The sequence below is a fragment of the Plutella xylostella genome, chromosome 17 (genome assembly GCF_932276165.1).
Source record: "Plutella xylostella chromosome 17, ilPluXylo3.1, whole genome shotgun sequence".
Lineage (NCBI taxonomy): Eukaryota > Metazoa > Arthropoda > Insecta > Lepidoptera > Plutellidae > Plutella > Plutella xylostella.
This window is the reverse complement of record NC_063997.1, coordinates 5191778-5212483: the sequence shown is the minus strand read 5'-3', so window position 1 is coordinate 5212483 and position 20706 is coordinate 5191778. Positions and strand designations below refer to the sequence as shown.

The window sequence follows — 20706 nt, the reverse complement described above, 5'->3', positions numbered from 1 at the left end:
GAATACGGCTTCGCATGTTTGCTGTATAAATTTGCCAAATACCAAATGCATAGACCTCCAAATTGCATGGCAGCATGGCAGTGTTGGCAAATACCTACTTTAGACCATGGCAAAGGTCATTAGACATGGTAGATAGAAGGTAGTAGCATGCAACATGCAACAATGTACAATAGCTCTACTCGTTAAAAGAGTAGTATAGTATTATGTTCCTCAATGTTTCTTGATGTTGCTCATCCACCAAAAAATACACGACAGTGCGACGGCCATCTATCGGTCGATTTTGAAACTTTTTTCATGAGTTCATAATTATCTCAGAATAATAACGGTATCTTAGGTATCTAGCGTCGATCGTTATCTAGATAGTCTAGTCTAAATACTTACACCATAGTAGAACAACGCGGACTGTAACACCCTCACTAGACCCTAAAGGCGCCAATATACGTAGTGTTCTTTTCTCTATGCCGATATACTTGCAAACGCGGCTTACGGACGCGGCCGGAGGAAATCTGTGTATAGTGTAGTAGGCTACACTAATACAAGTACTACTTACTTATAACATTATCTTGTGCAGATATCCTATACCATATTTCTACGTTTTTTGTAAGTTAGAGTGAACCCCCCTAGAGGGCACCCCTCCTGCACATTTCATTGGGTGCCGTATTCACCAGCTGCTCGTGGGCAGATTGGACCCACTCTGGCCATGTTGTGTAGGTACTCTGCTACGGAAAATGCTAGCGCTAGTCCAAAGGTCCAACATCTGTCCATAGTACAGTATAAGGCAGAGAAATCTGACCCTTCTCAGAAGCATTGTTACTATGATGGAAACTTGTTAAACGTATTTTATACTTAGTCTTAATTAATGTATTCTTGTTATATAGTTAAGTTTTCCTACAAATATAAAATAAATAAATAAATGAGAGAGGAGGGGGTCAGGTTTCTCTGCACATGACCATACCATACTAAACTTAATCATCAGATTGTTTTAAAGGTTAAAAATAAAACAAAAAAATATTTAAAGGCAGAATGTAATATTGTTTGTATATTATGTATGTAAGTATAAATTATTTGCAGTTCTTTCACAGATGAAGATACTATAATATTATTATACACAATATTCTTGTTTATATTATGTCACACTTATTCAATTGGTGCTATCTATTCTTGTGAAAAATTGGTAAGTATCTACAAAAATATTTTAGAGAATATCAATGCACAAAACTAATACAAATAAACTCATCAGTTTTACAGATAAATAAATGAATGAAGACCTCGCCTAATATTAGGGGAGTTATTTTGGCAGTCACATAGATAGTTGTAATATTAAAAGTAATGTGAACTTAGAATATGTAAATCTAGCTGAGATTATTCAAGGTACATGGTTGACACGACACTCGCGATCACTAACTGACCATCACATGGCTCATCCATCTCACAAAAATTAGCTACTAAACTACGCACCTAATGTTACAAATAAATAAGGAAACAAAACAAAACTATTTACAGATTATTCAGCCTCAGAATACTTACATTTCATAAATGCAAGGACGATTCGAATATCCTTGTTTAGCGCAAACTGTAATAAATGTCGTTAAAAATACATTTTTAATCTGATGGCACGAACTACTGGCAGTTAATAAAATGGAGCCAAATTAAAAGGCTATATAGCATTGGAGAGTGCCTTATGCTACGCAAATTTAAAGGCCAAATTGACGTTAGGAGTTTCAGAATAGAGTATAACAAAAAGATAGGGCGGAACACTTGAGAAAAGAGAGTAGGAACAAATCAGTTAATACATTAAACCTAGTTTTAAATAAATTAATATTATATTCTATAAAATAGTGTGATGATATTTAGTACAATCGACAAGAGTTAGGCATTATGGAACAAGTTTTCTCACTTGCAGTAAATGTAATTATTATGTATAATACTGCTGTGAACCGGCAAATTTAATCTAATTTTTGAGGCTAAAATTCATCGTTTCATACAAGGTTCAGTCTTGCATTACATCGTTATTACAATAATAACTCTATATACAGACACAGAAACGCCATTATAATAAAGGTTATGTGAATATATATTTTGCTAAATACGTTAGTTGAGTCCCATATTCAATACTTAATGTAATTTATATTTTCATTGGTATAAAATGGATTACATAAAGGATCCAGCCCTTATTTCTAGTAGCCGGTACTAGTAAATACGCAAGTAGTAATGCCCAACATCGAACTTCAGCGGACCAATGAGGTAACTAGTAATTTAAAACTAGCCAATCAGATGGCCGAAACTTGCATCAATGTAATCCTACACATTATAAATAGGTCAGCGCTCAAGATCGGTGCCAGCACCTACTTTTTTCTATTAAACCCATAAATATTATGACACGTAAACCTTGCTCTCACAAAAGATTACACATTATAATTAATTGAATAACCACAATTGGAATAATATAAGGCTAAACGCAAGTAAATTTACCAAAGAATTCCTATTTACGTAACTACGAATTATTGTTGGTATAGTTTGTAATATTTGTCCTAATAATATTAAGGCCCCTTCAGAAGCCACACAAACAGCAACAGGGGCATCCTCGCTCAATAATCATACCTATATTTACATTAATTTCCTACCTAACATACGTATATAATAAATAAATTATAGAGTACACCTAAATCCAGATTCACTAACGTTAGATTGAATAAGGGTATTCGCCGAGGTAATCCAGTATGCTAGTGGGTAGTGGTAGGAAGCTGTATTTCGGGCAGCTCCGTATTTTGGGTGCCGAGTTGAAGGTTTTGTGGACGGCGAGGCGGGCGGCGTGCGCGAGCGTGGGCGGCGCCTTGCGGAGCGGGGCGGAGAGGAGCACGGGCGAGTGCGGGCAGCCCTTGCGGTCCACCCACACCGTGCCGCCGGCCGACTTGCTGCAGTAGTGCTGCACCAGCTCGATCACGCAGCGGAACCGCGGCATGTACATTTGCAGCGCTTTCTCGCTATCTAATCTGGAATGGGGAGATGGTCAGTTATTATTGGTTCATTTCAAGTTCTTCAATAGGATGGTGGGAGTTGTTATTGTTATACTTAGTAAGCTGTACTTCCAGATAATCTTTGTATACCATCTGAATATAAGAATGACCTGATATAAGTATGAGATATCTTGAATTTATGTTAGATAAAAATATGGTGTCTACTTCATAATGCTACACACTACACAACTTCATTAAAAAGGATTAATTTTATCTAACATATTAATTAAGTACTATCTATTAGATAGTGGTGGACATAGTTTACAATTAAAATCCTTTCCATGATAAGAGTCTGAGAAATTATGAAATAATAATGAGTCATTGTAATTAATTATAATTACCTAAAGAATCCATTTTTATAGTGCAGGCGTACTGAGGTGGGACCCCGCTCCGTTTGCACCGAGAGGGAGAAGATAAAGTTTTTATCTCCGGAGTCTCGAATTATGAAGGCACCAGGACTTGCTTCTTTTAAAAATACTTGAGCTCCCTGAAATAGACAGAGAAGAATTACATTAATACATTTGCTTAGTAATTCATTGGTCTTCTTCTTCTTCTTTCGTGTCAGTGAAAATGCGAATTTTTATATTTGTCCAGACCAAAACGAAGCAACTTTGATAGCATTCTGGTTGGCCTGGAGTAAGTCTTCCCGTGTGCAGGTGGAAGGGCACAGGGGACAGGAGAGTAAATGCTGGTTTAGGTTCACTAAATTGGTTTATTTGTTTAATAATTACATAGGTATTACTGATGGATTCTGCTCTGGGTAAAATTAATTTATAACCTTTTAGAGGGGAACATTTTGTTGGTACTGATACTGATTCATGCAGTCAGTTTTGGGTTGGAATTCAGTACTTGACTAAAACTCTATTAAAAAAATAAATTCAAACAATACACACCTGCCAATCTAAGTTCCCATAGTACCAGCCAGATATCCTCAACACCTTCAGTGTTTCATTTAACCTTTGAATTTCACTGTCATTTGTTGACTTGGGTGTGATTAACATTGGTGCACTTTTGAGGGACTGTGACCGCTGGAGGTGGCATGGGTAGTGTGGCCGGTGGGGCGCTGAGGGCAGTGCGGGGCGGGTGCCATGGACCTCTACTGAGACGGAGAAGCCGAGCCGGCAGTTGGGGCAGCAAGCCTGCACGCTCGTCGCCCAGCTGCCGAACGGCGCCGCCACCTTCACACATGAGTCTGTAACAAAAGAATAACACTTATGAGTTTTAACGATATTTTCACATGAAGCACAAAAATAGTTGAGTTAATAAGTTAATAAAACACAAATTACTAACAGTATTGAACCATAATTACAGTCTAAAGATATCATATCGCTTTGCTTGTTACTAAAATAATATATGTATGTACATTTACATTCTAAGAACCGAACACAATGCGTGAAATTCTTGGAATCGTCATGAGTTGCCATCTTTTCTTGATACTATGATTATTCGTTTTTCTGGTGGGTAGCTACATAGGATTACTAGTACTCACTTGGGTACGACAACATAGTTGCTATTATCGTCATATTCAGTGTGTAAAACTATAAACCACCCTGCACTGTGTACAATGCATAGAATGTTTTTTCCAAATAATTTACTACAGGTTTTTCGACAGCTACAAATTGATAAGAACGTAACAGTAAAATCACTGAGAAACACTTTAATAACACCGATTTTATTCTGCAGTATTCTATTCTATATTATTAAGAGAATAAACGCAATAAAATGCAAATAAATCCATCACACACAACACGCACAGCACACACCGAGCGAGCAAGTAAAAAATAAAAAAGTGACAACTGTCAGTGTCACTTCACGACTTCACTGTCACTAGTGTCAGGACAAAAATAGGGAGACGTCAAAATTCGCTTACGCCAACGCCCAGAACATTGATTGGAAACTTATCAGAATAATAAGTCACGAATTTGTTATTTACACCGTCATTATTATGATTTGGCAGAGGCAGAGGACACGGCAGCGGCACTAGCATCGCCACAACAGTGGGCGCGGCGGCGGCGGCGTAGCAATCGGCATGCGTGCACCTGGTGAAGGCATTAGGCCAATAGGCATACTTGTTTGAAGGTATTGTAGCTGTAATGAGCACGAGACAACGGAGTGGGCTATTCACAAAATTCCGAGAATTATCTCTACGATAACCGTCCAGCAATTTATTTGTCTTTAATGTTTTTGTCCCATTGTCGTAGAAATATTGTAAGTACCCAGTTCACTTTAAAAGGTGGGTTCCCGAAACATTGATGACTTGAGGCGTGACGTGTCATGTACCTATTTACCTGTTTACCACCTTCTAAACATAACAAAACTTATATGAGTTAAGAAGTTATAAGTTAATAGATATTTAAGTAAGTACCTACCTACTTAATATAAAGTAGGTAAGTAGGTATGCAACTACTTACCTACCGGAAATGAAAATTATTAGGTACTATACGTCTCTAGCTGTTTCTATTAGAATTACAAATTCAGTCGCGTACGAAACGCATTTGGAGATGGATGTTAATCGTAAAATCACACACACACTTACAGAAATTATTCATTCAACAAGCGAAGTCACTTCGGTGCCTTTAAGAAACGTCATCCATTCATGGAACTGAAGATTACCTATTTAGTTCCTATTCCTATAAGTGTTGACTACATAGGCAACTTTTTTATTAGATGGAATATAATATTTGCTTACTTTAATAACGTGCCTGCCTACCTGGCTTCCTAATTTTCTCTGTCATTTTAAAGAATAAATAAGAAAAATTGCTAGGTACTAAGCACAATAAAATAATGAAGTATTGTTATTAACATGCCACTCTACTCGCAGCTGTTCAATTCGCATTTCGCGCGCCATAGGGGGAGCACAGACGCCCGTAACGAGTTCCCGGTACCGTGATTATATTCGGTGTTCTCGGAATCGCCTACCTGCGCGCTGGCTTTCACAACCATCTGCCGTGGAGGGGCCGCTGAACAGCGCGGGGACAACGGCGCTCGAGCAGGGCACAACTGGGCCTCTTTGGTGTGGTGTAGACTGTGACAGCACGGTAAGTATATGGGATAGGATGGGGATAATGTAAGTATGGGGTGATTGGAAATTCACCAAATGTTAAACGTGTCAAATGTCTGTCAGTACTTAACTAAATACAAAATTTATTTAAAATTCATAGACAAGTACGATACGTAGAACTTCCGGTATCTTATCTACCTTAATTGCAGGATTAATTAATGAAATGTATTAAAACCACGCAAACCAAAACCTATATGCCTACACCTACTTACTTACTTAAAATTATGTGGAGTACTGTACTTAAATATTGTCACGTGAAATGTCTCACTATGTTGTGCTACCTTTATTCTTTAGGAATAGAAGTAGGTAGACATGCAAATTAAAAGTTATTTTAGACTAGGAATGAGTCAAAGTGAGCAACAGTTCGTAGAATTATAATTGTTACTAATGTACTTGCAACAAAAAAGCAGTCCTCCTACTTAACTTCTTGTTTGTTGAAGTCTAAAGAAATAAAATGGGATTAAGTCTGTGAAAATTAATGCATTGAGTTTCTATTCGGAGCCGTAGCGTATTTACACTTGCGAATCACCAAAGAAAAGTAAAAAAATGTGGATGAAAAGTAAGAAAATAGAGAAGTAAGCTTGCTACGCTACAGCTTTAATTATTATTCGACTTGTTAAATACACTGTGCTTGATTTAAGTGCCTCCAGCCTCCACTTCTGCCGTGGCTGAAGCCTGAAAGTTCAGCTTAGGAAAAATTAAGTTTCCGAACGCGATACCACGTACCAACCACGCTCTACTCATACTAAACATCGTTAATTGTATGACAGGACCGCTCTCCCGATATTTACCCTCAAATTCGAAAGTGAATAGTTAACAATTCTATGCAAATAACATACCTAAATATACCTTTACTTTGTTGGCGTTTTGGTGGATAAGATATTCATCTTCATAAATTTGCAGTTTTACCCAGTTACAGTATGGAATCCTATCATGCAAATAGTTTTCACTTGATATGCTGATTTGATGCAAAGCCGAAGCCGGCAGACTTTACTGCGGGGCTAGTAAGTAATGAAATAAACCACAGAGTGAGGAGAGAAATCTAGTAGGAATCTACCAACATGATTGGAGAAGGTAGGTAAGTATCTATCTATATTATTTTAATTACTTCGTAGTACTTAACTGTACTATAGGAGCATGATAGGTTCGATAGAATTATTTTTCTCGTTATCCTGGAGTAGGTAATCCTGCACTTTGGTAGGTAAGTGAGGGTTTTTCATGTTTACATTTAGATATTTTTCTAAGAGGGAAAATTGTTAACTGGTAAGTTTGTATCGATACAGAATTGTAAATTTAAGTAGTTCGATAAGTAGTAATAGTTAGGATGGGTTCCGCTCATCTGGCATAATCTTTATTGACCAAAACTCATTTCGCATAACTCGTATGGTCTAAACTTTTTTGGCAGAACCATCACTTTGCCAAGACTTATGTGGCATAAGGCTCGTTTCGTCTAAAACTCTTTAGGCACAATCTTTAAACACCTAAGTTTCGTTTGGTCAAATTTATGTTCGTCTATACCTATGTATAATCTTGTTTCTCCTAATGTTATCTTAATAAATAATATATTAAGTATGTAGTAAATGTACAAATTGTGGTATTTTTCTCTTACATCCCGAAAATCACGATATTGTATGATCAAAAAATCGAAAGTTAATGACCAATATAATTATTACAAACCCCATGAGATCGAAACCTAAAAATAGGTGCGACGACGAGCAAAGCGAGGAGGAGCGTGTTAGGTGCACATGTTCATCAAAACCAAAGCGGAGCGCAGCGAAGCGGAGCGGAGCGTTTTCCAAACAGCGGAAACAATACAAGGCACCAGTTTGCGCTATGTAAGGAGACGCTCCGTCAAAGTTAATGCCAAACGAATATTATTACTTTGTATAAACCTATGCCATAGCATTATTAGGCTATTCAAGATTTGGCCATACCATTATTAGGCTAAACAATGTTATGCGAAATAACTTTTTACTAAACGAGATTTATGCCATACGATTTTCGGCGTAACGAGACTTTGACCAAACGTTACTATGCAATACGAGATTAGGCAAAAAAATCTTATGCCAAAAAAGGTAGAACCAGTTAGGATTCATTTGCGGCAATATGTTTTGGTAGCTTGATAAATAGATAAGAACCTCGGTAAGTACAACGTCTCACAATAAAAATAAGTAATAACAAACAAAGTTGAGCATGGCACGATTTAACCACAATTTATACAACAATACAATCAAAACTGCTCGTGTATTTATCCAGTTCATTCCTACAAGGTAATCCTCGAGTATACTTTCGAGATTCAGTACGTTACGGAATGCGCAGAGATTCTTAGAATCGGAGACTGGCATTCTATAAATACGCCTGTTACGGTATTTTCGGACTGAGACGGTATTGAAAACATTATGTATGTACTTACCACTTTAAACTAATACAACAGCAAGGATTCCCAAGCAACTTATTGATATGATAATGATATTGATACCGATATACGGTGGCAGAGTTAAGCTATTGCTTGTAGGATGTCCATGATTATATGTTTTTTTTTGTAGGTGACTACAAAAGACATTTTCAAACGGCATACCTAATAGTATGTAGAAGTAGTTATAGTTACTATGTAGATGCAATCTCCTCCGCCTCATTAAGCTCTAAAAGCAATCTCTACCGATTAATTAACTTGATTATTTTCAGGAAGGCCAGAGGGTCGTAAACTTGATATCCGTATACCATAAACGGTTGTTGTTGACGATAAAATCCGTACTCAAGTAGCATCGTGCTGGCCCTTGCCATTGGCGGAATTTCGAGGCAGGCGCCGCCGCGCTGGAATGCACAGATTTCATCAGAGAAGGCTGGCCTATTGAGATTGTAAACAGCCTCTATCTTACGAAATGTCTGAGGAAATTCTACGTTCGTGGTCGCTGTAGGTAGTAGGGCATGCAATACCGCAATACCGGTATTCGTAATACCGGGATCCCGTACAAAATTCCCGCTTTTTTCAATACCGGTATTGAAAGTTAATACCGGTATTGAAGTAATACCGGAATCGGACTTTTTTAGGCTATAAATAAAGCGATTAAGATTTAGTTAGCCTTGTGTGTGTATATACTGTGAAAGCGCACTTGTTCCCAACCGTTTAATGCAGTTTTCGGCTGCTAGAAATCTACTGTTGACCATGCGTAAACCGGCACCGGATGTAAAAAAATAGTTTATTCTAAAATTTAAACTCTAAAACTGATTTCTCGTAAAAATCTACAACAAAATACAGAATATGATTGCATTTTCTTGTTTTATTTTGATGTATACGACCTTTAAACACAGTATATGCCATTTATTACAAGGAACTCTAATACCGGTATTAATACCGGGATCCCGGTATTGAGTTGTAATACCGAAACTCAATACCGGTATTGAAAATTGTTCCGGTATTGCATGCCCTAGTAGGTAGTATAGGTACTCCGAATCATGAGTCCGAACTAAATATTGTTGCCTCCGAACGTTGAAAACTTGCGTGACTTGCTGTTTTGGGTCCATGAAAATTTGTAAGCTATGGAAGTAACTACCTAGTAAGTGTACCTAGGTACCTAGTAAGTACTAGGTAAGTACTAGGTAAGTACTTACTATTTTGTACTAGGTAAGTACTTACTATGTTGTACTTTGTACCTAGGTAAGTACCTACTTACTATTTTTTTAATTCATAATCAATATGATAAATAACGATGTAAGTACTTAGATGGGCTACCTAACCACCTACATACATAAAATAAAATACATAAGTACTTAGCTACTTATTTTATTGTAAGTATTATTAACCTACGCCCAATACGTATGCGCCTCAATAAAGATAGTGTAGAGCGACCAGTGACACGAATTGCGCTGATTCTAAGAAACTCGGCGAGGTATGAACGTATCTACATAATTAAGTTTAACCTATCTTATTCGTCACTCTTCAATGGAAGTGCCAAATTCGCGTTGACTTCATAAACGTAGGTATAGTGCCACAAACTTATCTGTTCCGGTGAGAGCGAACTAAATTGGTCCATATAATCTATGTCAATATGAAATTCATTAGTACAGTAAGTAATGAGGTATGGACCAATTTAGTTCGCTCTCACCGGAACAGATAAGTTTGTGGCACTATACACGTGACGAACTCTGGGAATCGCCCGTCGACTCGAGTTCCGAGTTTTGACTTTCTAAATTGATTCTTGGTATTTGTAAGAGCCCGAGAAAGTTTCAAACGTTCGCGTTATGCGCGCGTTCCGGTAATCTTATCATGTTTTGCGAAAGCTTCCTTAACATTTCACGCCAATTGCAACTCAGTTGGTTTATTTACGAGAATACTTACCCAGGTTGAATTTTTAGATAAATTAAATCATAGTTAATTATGATAGGTAATAAGTATTTATAACTACCTACTCCTACATCTAGCAAATCGATGTGATCGATGTATAGTCGGGGGCAGAGAAAACCAACCCTTGACGTAAGTACCTACATAAATAATTGAATATTATTTACAGGTTTATTAGCCCTTTCCTTTACCTAATATGTAACCCTGAACGTCGATGGACTCATCGAGATCATAAAACTTCACATGGCACTGCTGTTCGTAATCTGCTCAAAAGGCCAATAACAGATAAAGCTATAATTCAGTCTAGATCTAAGACAGAGTTATGTAGCATCGACCAGTAGGCTTGCGGATGATTATCATCGCTTTCGTTTGAACTACATAAATTATCAATTTTGTAACTAGGAAGTAAACAACTCATTCAGAAACTACTGAACCTTATTTTATTTTTAGTAACTACGGTAAATTTAGACGGCTGACTCGAAGTATGACGTGAGACGAGAGACCCCACTTATTTACGGAGGGTGGTTCTATTTAGGGCGAATATGTCACGCCTCTATAACTATATCTCTACAAGGGTTCGTTATAAGATGGCTCTATTATTATTTAATATTGATGAATTTGTAGGCGTCGTAACTATTTAGGTAAACCTGATGCGTCATAAGAATCATGTTATGTTACTAAGTAGGTACTATGGTAGCTGTTGTTCATACGTATACAATTAAAATAGTGCGGTATATTGATATAAATTTGTCTTATGAACCTATTTACCGGTGTTTTCAACATATATTTTAATGGTATCTAACCTAATTATATCGTAAGAGTCATCGATGTCTAAAGAAAGCAGGTACTAATACTAATACAGTTCCAAGAATCTCTACAATTCCTAGACGCGTGTTACATTATACTGTAGGTGTGTATAGGTACAACCATATATGTATGTACCATCAAGACATCCATTCCACGAGTATTTCATCAAAGTATACGTCACTGCTACTACTATCTGATTATTGAGTGAAGTCACGTGAAACATTTTCATTCGTGGAAGTGGGATAGGTAATACCAATAGAGTGTTGTAATGTTGACAAGTCGGGGAAAATAATAGATATCATCGGAGAAATGAACAGGCTCTTCCACCCAAGGACTACTTGCACTCATGAAAACATAATTATCATCTTGTCAATCAATGTTAAGTATTTGTAACTCTTAGTTTATTAAAGCAACCTCATATTTCAAAAGCTGGAAGACCGGACTGTCGAGCCTACAAATTGGCGTCGTTGGCAGCTGAAAAATGAGTCTAAAGCTGAGCAGCTTTAGCGTCTATATCTGGCTAGCCGACCGGAGCAGATCAAAGCAGTATTTCAATCAGTTCGTTAGACGAAACTGCCGAGCCGACTTCGCAGTATCATCTGCCATTGAAATTTAAACTAGCCATGTTCCCGGAAAGGAGTGCAATGATGTTGGTTTGGTTGTTTTTTGCCGAGGCCGGCCCGACTGCGATACGGGCAGAAACCTACTGCGTGGAACCAATTTACGATTTATTTGTTCCAACTTTCATCTTATGAGGTCTGTAGTTTATTCTCTTGGCTATTTTCGTACTATTGTCATCTAAGCTGTGAACGTTTTCTGTAGTTCACCGTTGTCTAAGTTACTGGATAGTATATGTATCATGATTTTTCGTTGTTTGTTGAGTATTAGTTAGGTTATAATATAATATAATATATGTATGTTGATAAGTGGGGCTAATGATCATTTTTATTGAAAATTTTGATAACGAGCATTAGGTACATACTCGTATCCTCATACATGTTACTTCCCTTTATTACTGGACAAAGTTAATAAAAAGTAAATACTTCATCGTTCACAAATTTATATGAAACAGTACCTACAGGTGATTCTTCGAATTAGTAATCAGCGACAATTTTGAAATACGCAAAAAATATATAAATTAAAGAAAATGGCATCATAATGCGAACGATTTCTCATAACAACAACCCTTGGGTCGGAGGCTTCCAAGGATTAATTACGAGTTCCGAGTAGGCCCGCCACCGGGCCATTCGATTCTCAGTAAATTCGAATCGAAAAAGGAGCAAAAACGAGCTCGTCGCGTTCTGAGAACACGCATACCTGCGCCCGCTCCGTCTCCGAGCAGCGAGCACCCTCGCGCGGCTCTTCCAAGTAACTACCGAGGCCCATTATTATGTTCTTCATCTTTTAAGCCACGTGCTCTATTCAATATTTTATAGCTATTCAATCCATCCATGCATTTAACTTATCATCCTCAACTTCAATAAGCATTTTGTGTGTATAGATAAACAAAGTTACTTATTTTAACTGTTTCATGACACGTTATAATTTGCGTTCACATCTAAAATTTGAAATTTTCCTTACTTTGTTATTTTTCACTAGACTAAGAATAACAATCATTTTCGTGGAAATCGTGCGTAGTTTATCGCGCTGCGATTAGGGGTATAGCATAACAGGGAACATCTAGAATAAATCATCGCCGGCAACAAATCCTTCTAAAGGCTGCTTAGAATAAATGGAAAGTGTGTAGTGATAAACAATGGGTTTAGTTCCCAGTAGGCGAGGTACTTTGCTGCCCGTTCCCGGTATGAAAGAAAGAACAATGTGCGATTGTGAGCACCGCCTCGTGATGTCCGTGCGCAGGCGCGCAGGGGACACGCGATATTACCATGAATTGGACATATTCTCTTCAAAACCACAGGGGCTGTGTATTCCTGGATTATTTAGCCGACCATGAAGGGTATTCATTTCATGGTAAAAACGCGTGAGTGAACATGAAGAAGAAAATTATATTTAAAAAACTCAAAAATAAGTTTGACATCATGCTTTTGATAGTGATGCCATGATAATAGGAATACATAGTTATAAGTGAACCAATTTATGTTATACAAAAAATTATTAGGTTTATCCTTAGACCCTGCTTACAATCTATATCCCAACTTAAAATCACATAGTATTTCAAATTTGAGAATTTAAAGGTGGGTGTTCGTCAGGGACGTTATTAAGGTCCCCTACTTTACATAATTAATGAAATGACATGAAATCGTTGTTTGCAATTGGTTTTTAACTTTCATTTAAGTTTTTCACAAATAAACAGTTCATGATAAACATTACGCTCGGAATCGCATTGCTCTCAATAATTGGTACTTATTATAAATAGTTATAACTACTCATTACGTCATTAGCATCGTCAGCTATTGCATAAAGTAAAATTTCCTGTTTACGTTTTTCACGATTAATATCTAATGATTCACAGAATTTTAATACAGAATTATCTTTTCCTAGAGGTTCTGAGCTCGGAGGTTATCATCAGTATCAGATATAATTTTGGCGAAAACATGTTTTATATTTATAACAACTAGACATACCAAGGTATATATTTTAAAAGTTTTTTTGTAAAAACATAAAACGTGAATCTTTCTTTTAGAAAAACATAATTCATCAGAGGTTACAGAGGTGAAAGTAGATTGGCAAATAGTTTTTAATTTTATACACTCTCTTCCAATCCAATTAGTTTTACGGCATGGTTTCATTTATATCCTCATCTTAAAATAAATGATTTTGGATGTCAACAATCTGAATTGTATTTCAAACAGTCAATTTGTCGTTTCTAATGTCATTATCAACGTTACTGGTATCATTAATGTTTATAAGACACGTTTCCGGTTCTACCATGTTATCATCGTTAAAAGTATGTAAATAAACTATTTAAGTTTTATTCAATACTTTATTTAATTTATCTATATTTATAAGTGTCCTTTCTGGTATAGATTCTGGTAGATTTACCGGCCTAGTTGTGGATGTGCGTGTGCGTGTATGTTGTGAACTTAGAATTTTATTTCTGTAGCAATTTATAGTGCTCGCAAGTTTTCAACTTCAATCACATCACATGAGATTTTGGTTCAATACCTACTGTTAGCATTTACAAGCGTGCTATATGATCACCAGTTCCTAGGAATGTAAGGTTATGTATAAAGCCACCAGTCTCACCTGGTAGTTTCACCACCATTGGAGGTCCTTTCGGTCGATTGGGATCCAATGTAGACGCCTTACTGAACACAAAGACACGGAAACACACAAGCCCACTAGCAATTACAATATTTCCTCAAATCCACTTTGCAGCCGTTTCGTTTCTCGGTAAACTCTTTATAAGCAGTTTCGTAGAATCGGCTGTGCACTGGAGAAATTAGTTTGCCGTAATGCTTGATGTTGGCCACTGTCAGCCGGCGTTGGCTGTCGAGGGAGGTTTAGTTGAAGGTCCACAATTAATTTCACTCGGTTATAGTGCATTTATCACAGATATAGATATCGCGGAGGTGAAAGTTGTGAGAGGTTCGCGTGAGCGCGGATACGCGATCTGCCTCACGGGCTGGAGCGAACTGAAGACAGTTGCGAGCGGCACGAGGCGCGCGCATCAGCCGACGACATGGAGGGGGCAGCGAGGGGCTCCAACGTGAACCGCGGCTGCTTGACGCTCAGGAGTTGCCAGGGGCATCAAATTTACTGTATTATGATTAGAATTCCTCTCCTACTCGTAAGCTGTTAAGCATGGCATTGGAACTAAGGCATGGAAATTAAGGGCTTTTTGATTACATTCCTTTCCTATCATGTCGGGAAATATCATGTTTCTTGAAAATAGCAAGTATTACGTATCTAACGTAGGCCGATTTTTTATAGTTTTAACAGTAGGTAACCACCAGCTGTGGTTTATGTTCAACAGCTTACCCAGTATCCTTATAAAATGTATGATTTATACATTTGGAATCAACAGCCTATAAGCTGAGCTGCTCGTCTGTTTCATTTTTAATAGTTACTCATGTCAGTTTTTTTTTGTTTTTCATAATGGCGCTAGCACTAGTACTAGGTTTAACCCGTTTGACTCGAGTAGGTTATGTAAGTACCATATTAGGCAATTTCCAGATTTTGGTTTTTTAAAGCTTCATAAGTTCTCAAAATATAAAAAAAGTTATCAAGATCAAAGCACTATCACAAAGTTGGTCTGGCAACCCAGCTGGAGCGCGGCCACTTCACTCCGCTCGCTGGGGCGCACAACGCGGCTTCCCAGAATCACTGGCCTTGTCGCTATTCGCTTCTAGGAACCAACTCAAGGTATCGCCAGTTGCTACTAATTTATAAGACTTATGTTCTTTCGTCCAAGGTTGTCGGAGCTGTAGTGGCTTTCCACAGGCATACTCCACCGACCGTTGACCTCAATGCTTAGGATGTACCTGTGTCGCTAGGTCATTGATTATTAGCATTTGGCCAGTTGGTCACTTCCTAAGCTCCACCAACGTATATGGTATTATGGTTCGTCGACCTCTTTTGTCTTTCAGATATGGTCAGGGCCTTAGGGGCCATTGGCAGGTGCGTTTTGATTTTCAATCTTATTGTACAGACAGGATGATATCTGAATTTATTTCAATGCCTATGCCTACCATGTATATGATACATACTTCGCTTCAGCGTTTCCAGTCAGAGAAAACAGTAGTGACTTACGTTTCGTTTGCTTATAATGCTAATAATATTCAGGTGGAAATTAAATTATGCTGTAAAATATTTTCAGTAAGTACAGTGCTTTGACTCAGTAAAAAACACTCTTTCCAGGAAAGTTCCCGGTTCCATTTTATGCAAGTTTAAACTTTTGAACAGATTTAAGCAGCTTCACTTGTTAAGTGGGTACTTTACTTAGCTGTAAGAATTAAATAAAATTAAATGGAAAAGTTTTTTGCTTCAGCAATTTTAAAATGATGGTAGAAATGTAATTTTAATATTTTTTAAGTAAAATGAGCTTACTTGTACATTTGGGGTAGTTTCCGTCCAGAGCATCTTATCATTCCACCATGTAGGTTCGGTACGTACTTGTACTGTATATAGGAATAAACAAAATTGTACCAAGCCACGGCGAGCCGGCATTCGGCACTGACCCAATGTTTATCTAATCTAACCTCATTTGCCGTCCATGGCAGCGTTACGTGGAAATCTATGAAATTACGATACCAAGAATCGATCCTCTATAATTATACTGTTTTATTGTGAGCCTCGAAATAGCTGAACGTGACAAGCATAAGCTGGATTGCCATTTTATTTTGGCCCTGAACGTAGAAATACGACGAACAAGTCTCACCTAGCCACTGTGTTGATAATTTTTTATACATATAGCTACATAATATAGATGATTTGTGTTAATTTAAATCAAAATCTATTATTTCAATATCCACAACAATAATAATATAGTTTCTTGAATAAATACATATTTATATCAATAACCAATAAGAGAAAAATAAGTATAGAGAAACAGTTTTAGAAAGTTGCTTATGTTAACTATACGTGGAACATCTGCGAATCTGCCAAGTGGTCGTTTCCCAAGAAATATACATAAATCATGCAGATGATGATAAAAAAAACTAAGCGAGCATTTATTGGGAAAGGAACAATGGACAATTTCTTCTCGAGTCGCGGTACAGCTGATAAGAACGATGTAATCGACTAGGTATTCGTCGAATGACGATGCGTGTGACAACCGCATGCGATGGTTCGGGCGTTTCTAAACGCACCCACTCTGTCACCACTCTTTTTTAAAATAAAAATATTTATAACTGCAATCATCCCACACCTTCCCGACGAGTATTGTTTGAAATAATAATAGAATCATAATAGTAGAACCAAAATATCGATAAGTTATATTTAATATTATCATCTAATTCTAGTACTGGTACCGCCGCAGAATCAGATAGGGGTTAGGTTTGTTTGACCTATATTGTACATTAACTAGTCAGAACTCTAACTATATCATAAAAAATACATTGAATTAGTTTGTGTTTAGATTTCTAGAAAAGATTAAAATTTGGATCCTGATTCAACGCATAAATATGTTGATGCAACAAAGTAATTATTATGCAGCCAAGCCTAAAGGTTAGACTGCAAGCACCGTCTATTCACACTGCCATTATAATCCTTCTCGGAGACCAAAAGTCATTGTTAGGGCTTCGTGGAAGTGACTAAAGTGATACAATGCAGCTGTAGCCGTTGACCTATTAACTAGCAGTTTTTGTGTTCGGTTGCACAACCGCGCCGCCAGATGGCGTCCACGTGCGCAGGCGCAGCGCACGCCTTATCCCTCCATTAAGTGTAGCTTGAATAATAAATGAGGAGTGCTCAAGTACCTGACATGCTCTGTCGCCTCTGATCACCATCTGTGATACATGAAAAAGCGGAGAAGTGCCAATTAAAGTGGTAATATAATACTACTTACATTACTTACTTATTAAAATCTGCTATATACCGTACGACGACTGACACATTAGCAATTAACAATCCATGAGCAGCGTCGCTCGCCTATTAAATAGGTATTTGTCAGATTCTTACAATTTACATCAGATTTGACTAGTGAGCGACACTGCAAGTAATGTTAATTTCTAATGTTTGGTGGTGGTAACCAAACTGTTCTGCCATAAACATATTCACACATCACCACAGAAGTTACACACAGTGGATGTTAGTGGCGTTACCCAATAGGTGGACTTATCGCTAAAAGCGATCTTTTCCAGGCAACCTCCACCTATGGAAAATTGACTTAAATAATGAACGAAAGGTGTTCAAATATGATTGAATGTGATTTTTAGGATCGTAAGCCAGTAGCCACCTTGCCACCTACAAGAATACCGGTTTATTTTGATTTAATTCTTTTACTTGTCTTGCAAATGCCGGGTATTTCCTGTTCTATGGGAGATTCAAACTGGGGATTTTGTGGGAAGTGCGGTTGGTAAAATGACTCATTCCAACGATGCCGATTTTACCTTTTGTTAAAACCTAGGTAGGTTCTTATTAAGTAAGGAAAGTACTAGATATCAGAAAAGGCCCTGTATCAAATAAATATGGCTTTTTATGCGTGTAAGTATATTTACAGGACGTTACGTGTAGAAAGTTACACCTGGTACATTATTGATATTATTATTATGACAAACGTTAACATACATAACTAGGTAGATAATTCGTAAAAGTGTGATGGTAGTTTCCACTAGAACAAACACAACTTACCGTGCGTGTTATTAGCCGTGGGTATCTGGCTATGTTGCGTAGGCAATTCTACGTAGAATACGGTAAGTAGGTACAATATTTCATAATTATTTCGTGCAATCCCAGTCACCTCCGCTAACTGCACCGGAAGTAGGTAATATAACACCAACTTCCCATATTTTTGCACTGCCAGAAGTACCTACCTATATTATTTAAACAAACTTATACCGAAATGCACCTTTGACACGGTACAACGGCGTATAAAGTCTGCTTTTTAATATCAGATACTAAATTGACAGATTCTAAACGATTCATCAACAATCCCGCCAATAGAAAGACAATCAACTGCTGATAAACCGTTCAGAATCTGTCAATTTAGTTTCTGAGATTCAAAAACAGACTTTAGTAATATAAAAGTACCTACCCAGGTACTACAGATTCTACAGAATACTTAATTTAGTCAACTTTCATAATATCCTGTTGTATTTCAGTTGAGCTCGAGTTCTACTGAGTATTACTCACTTAGCCAATGATTTTCCTAGAAACCTCCTATATTATAATTGATTATAGTTTCATAAAACCGTTCCGCAGAAGTTGGTGACCTAAATGAGGATCTATTAAATTACTATTAAATGTGTGTTACAATAGGTATTAAGTACTACAATAGAAGTCGTGATGGTTTAAGTAGTTGTCTTCCTAGAGATAATAAAACTAATGGGTTTTCGGAATGAATTAGATAGTTTACTTTTCTATTGTTACTTTATTTTCCTTTACAGACCTAGCGCAGTAGCACATTTAAGACATTAACTTTAAAATGACCCTACTCATAAAAGTACTTTCTTATATTTTTCCATAAAATATTTATGTTCTTAAGTAAGTAGAGTAAGTATTTACATATGTAGGTATATACTTATCCTAATCCTAACTAATATTATAAATGCGAAAGTAACTGTGTCTGTCTGTCTGTCTGTCTGTCTGTCTGTCTGTCTGTCTGTTACTCTTTCACGCCAAAACTACTGAACGGATTTGAATGAAATTTGGTATACATATGGTCTAGACCCTGGGAAAGAACATAGGCTACTTTTTATCCCGGAATTCCCACGGGAAAACTTTTTAAGGCGAAGCGAAGCGCGCGGGAACAGCTAGTACCTTATATAGGGAATTGCAATAGGTGCGAGTACGCGGATTTGCATTTATAAGTCGTAGAACAAAAGTTATTCAGAATGACGCCCTTTCGACATCCTATGTAGGTATACTTAACTACAACTTTTGCAACAGCCTGTAAGGGCTGTAAGTAAACACTTGTTACAGAATTATTAAATTACTTATATTTATTATATTTAGCAAATTGATCCGAATTTTTGATAACACAGAATAATAAATAAATCCCAGGATTCTCAGGGGCTGCATAAACCATGGCCGGATATTTTAAAACAATGTGAAAGATTCTAGGTATATGAGTAAGTACCTATATCTTTGAGCTATAATTTCAACCGCTACTAAAAACAAGCGGTCTGGGAAAACATCGAAAGGGCCGACCTAGGGATGGGCTGCGGTGTACCACCGTACTATAGCTGTTATATGACTTTTTGCCCTCGACAATGAAGGTCACAGCTCATTAGAGCCATCCGGCACTCACACAGTTCTGCTTAGCGTATTGTTGAATAGAGCGGGTGTAGGGTTTGTCATCGTGGTGAAAGTGTTAGTCCTCTCAGAGTGCCCTTTCGTGTACTTACTCTGAGACGCTGAGAAGAAGTATTTAGTTGTTTGGGAGGCCAGATAATGTAAGTAGCCGCACACTCATACCGAATTATTTAAGTAAGTATTGAAATAAAATCTCATATTTCCAAGATGTATGAGATTGCGTGTGTAGGGTCCGTGTAATTCATACAACTTCTTACCCAAGATAAATGATTCAATCAACGCGTTTCGAAGAAAGATGTGTCTCTTTTTCCATTGCGCCGGTTTTTATTGTGTACCGTGTGCAAATTATACGGTGGAAATGTTCATTTAGCTTCGTAACTTGAGTAGCGAAGCTGCCAGTGGTGTTGCCACGAAATTAATAAGCTTAATGGGACATACGGGAAATATTATTTTTGCCATATCGTAAAATGTTTACTCAGTTATTCAATCCGAAGCCATCAATCAGTCGGCTTTTTGTTTAACCAATAATATTTAATTAATGGAAATATAGGCTTCTCATCCGTCTAATGTCGATCATCGATCCCTGATTCAATTAATTATGA

At 37.3% G+C, this 20706-nt stretch overlaps 1 protein-coding gene across 2 annotated transcripts; it reads right to left on the bottom strand.

Moving 5' to 3' along the window:
- Window positions 1–1009: 1009 nt before the first annotated feature.
- Window positions 1010–14851, bottom strand: LOC105385539 (suppressor of cytokine signaling 2). Of its 2 annotated transcripts, none has more exons than XM_038109285.2 (4): window positions 14435–14851; window positions 3911–4209; window positions 3359–3504; window positions 1010–2993 (listed from the first exon to the last, which is right to left on the bottom strand). In XM_038109285.2, the coding sequence occupies exons 1-4, from the start codon at window positions 14451–14453 to the stop codon at window positions 2684–2686; spliced, it is 774 nt and encodes a 257-aa protein (XP_037965213.2). In that variant the 5' UTR covers window positions 14454–14851; the 3' UTR covers window positions 1010–2683. The 2 variants fall into 2 exon arrangements, with proteins under 2 accessions (XP_037965213.2, XP_037965212.2); XM_038109284.2 differs by lacking the exon at window positions 14435–14851 and adding an exon at window positions 4507–4800.
- Window positions 14852–20706: the final 5855 nt, after the last annotated feature.

Coding starts and splice junctions, on each gene's coding strand:
- LOC105385539 (XM_038109284.2), bottom strand. CDS start 4,540: ATGACGATAATAGCAACTATGTTGTCGTACCCAA. Junction 3,505..3,910: donor ATGGGAACTTAGATTGGCAG/GTGTGTATTGTT, acceptor TGTCTATTTCAG/GGAGCTCAAGTATTTTTAAA. Junction 2,994..3,358: donor TATAAAAATGGATTCTTTAG/GTAATTATAATT, acceptor TCCCCATTCCAG/ATTAGATAGCGAGAAAGCGC.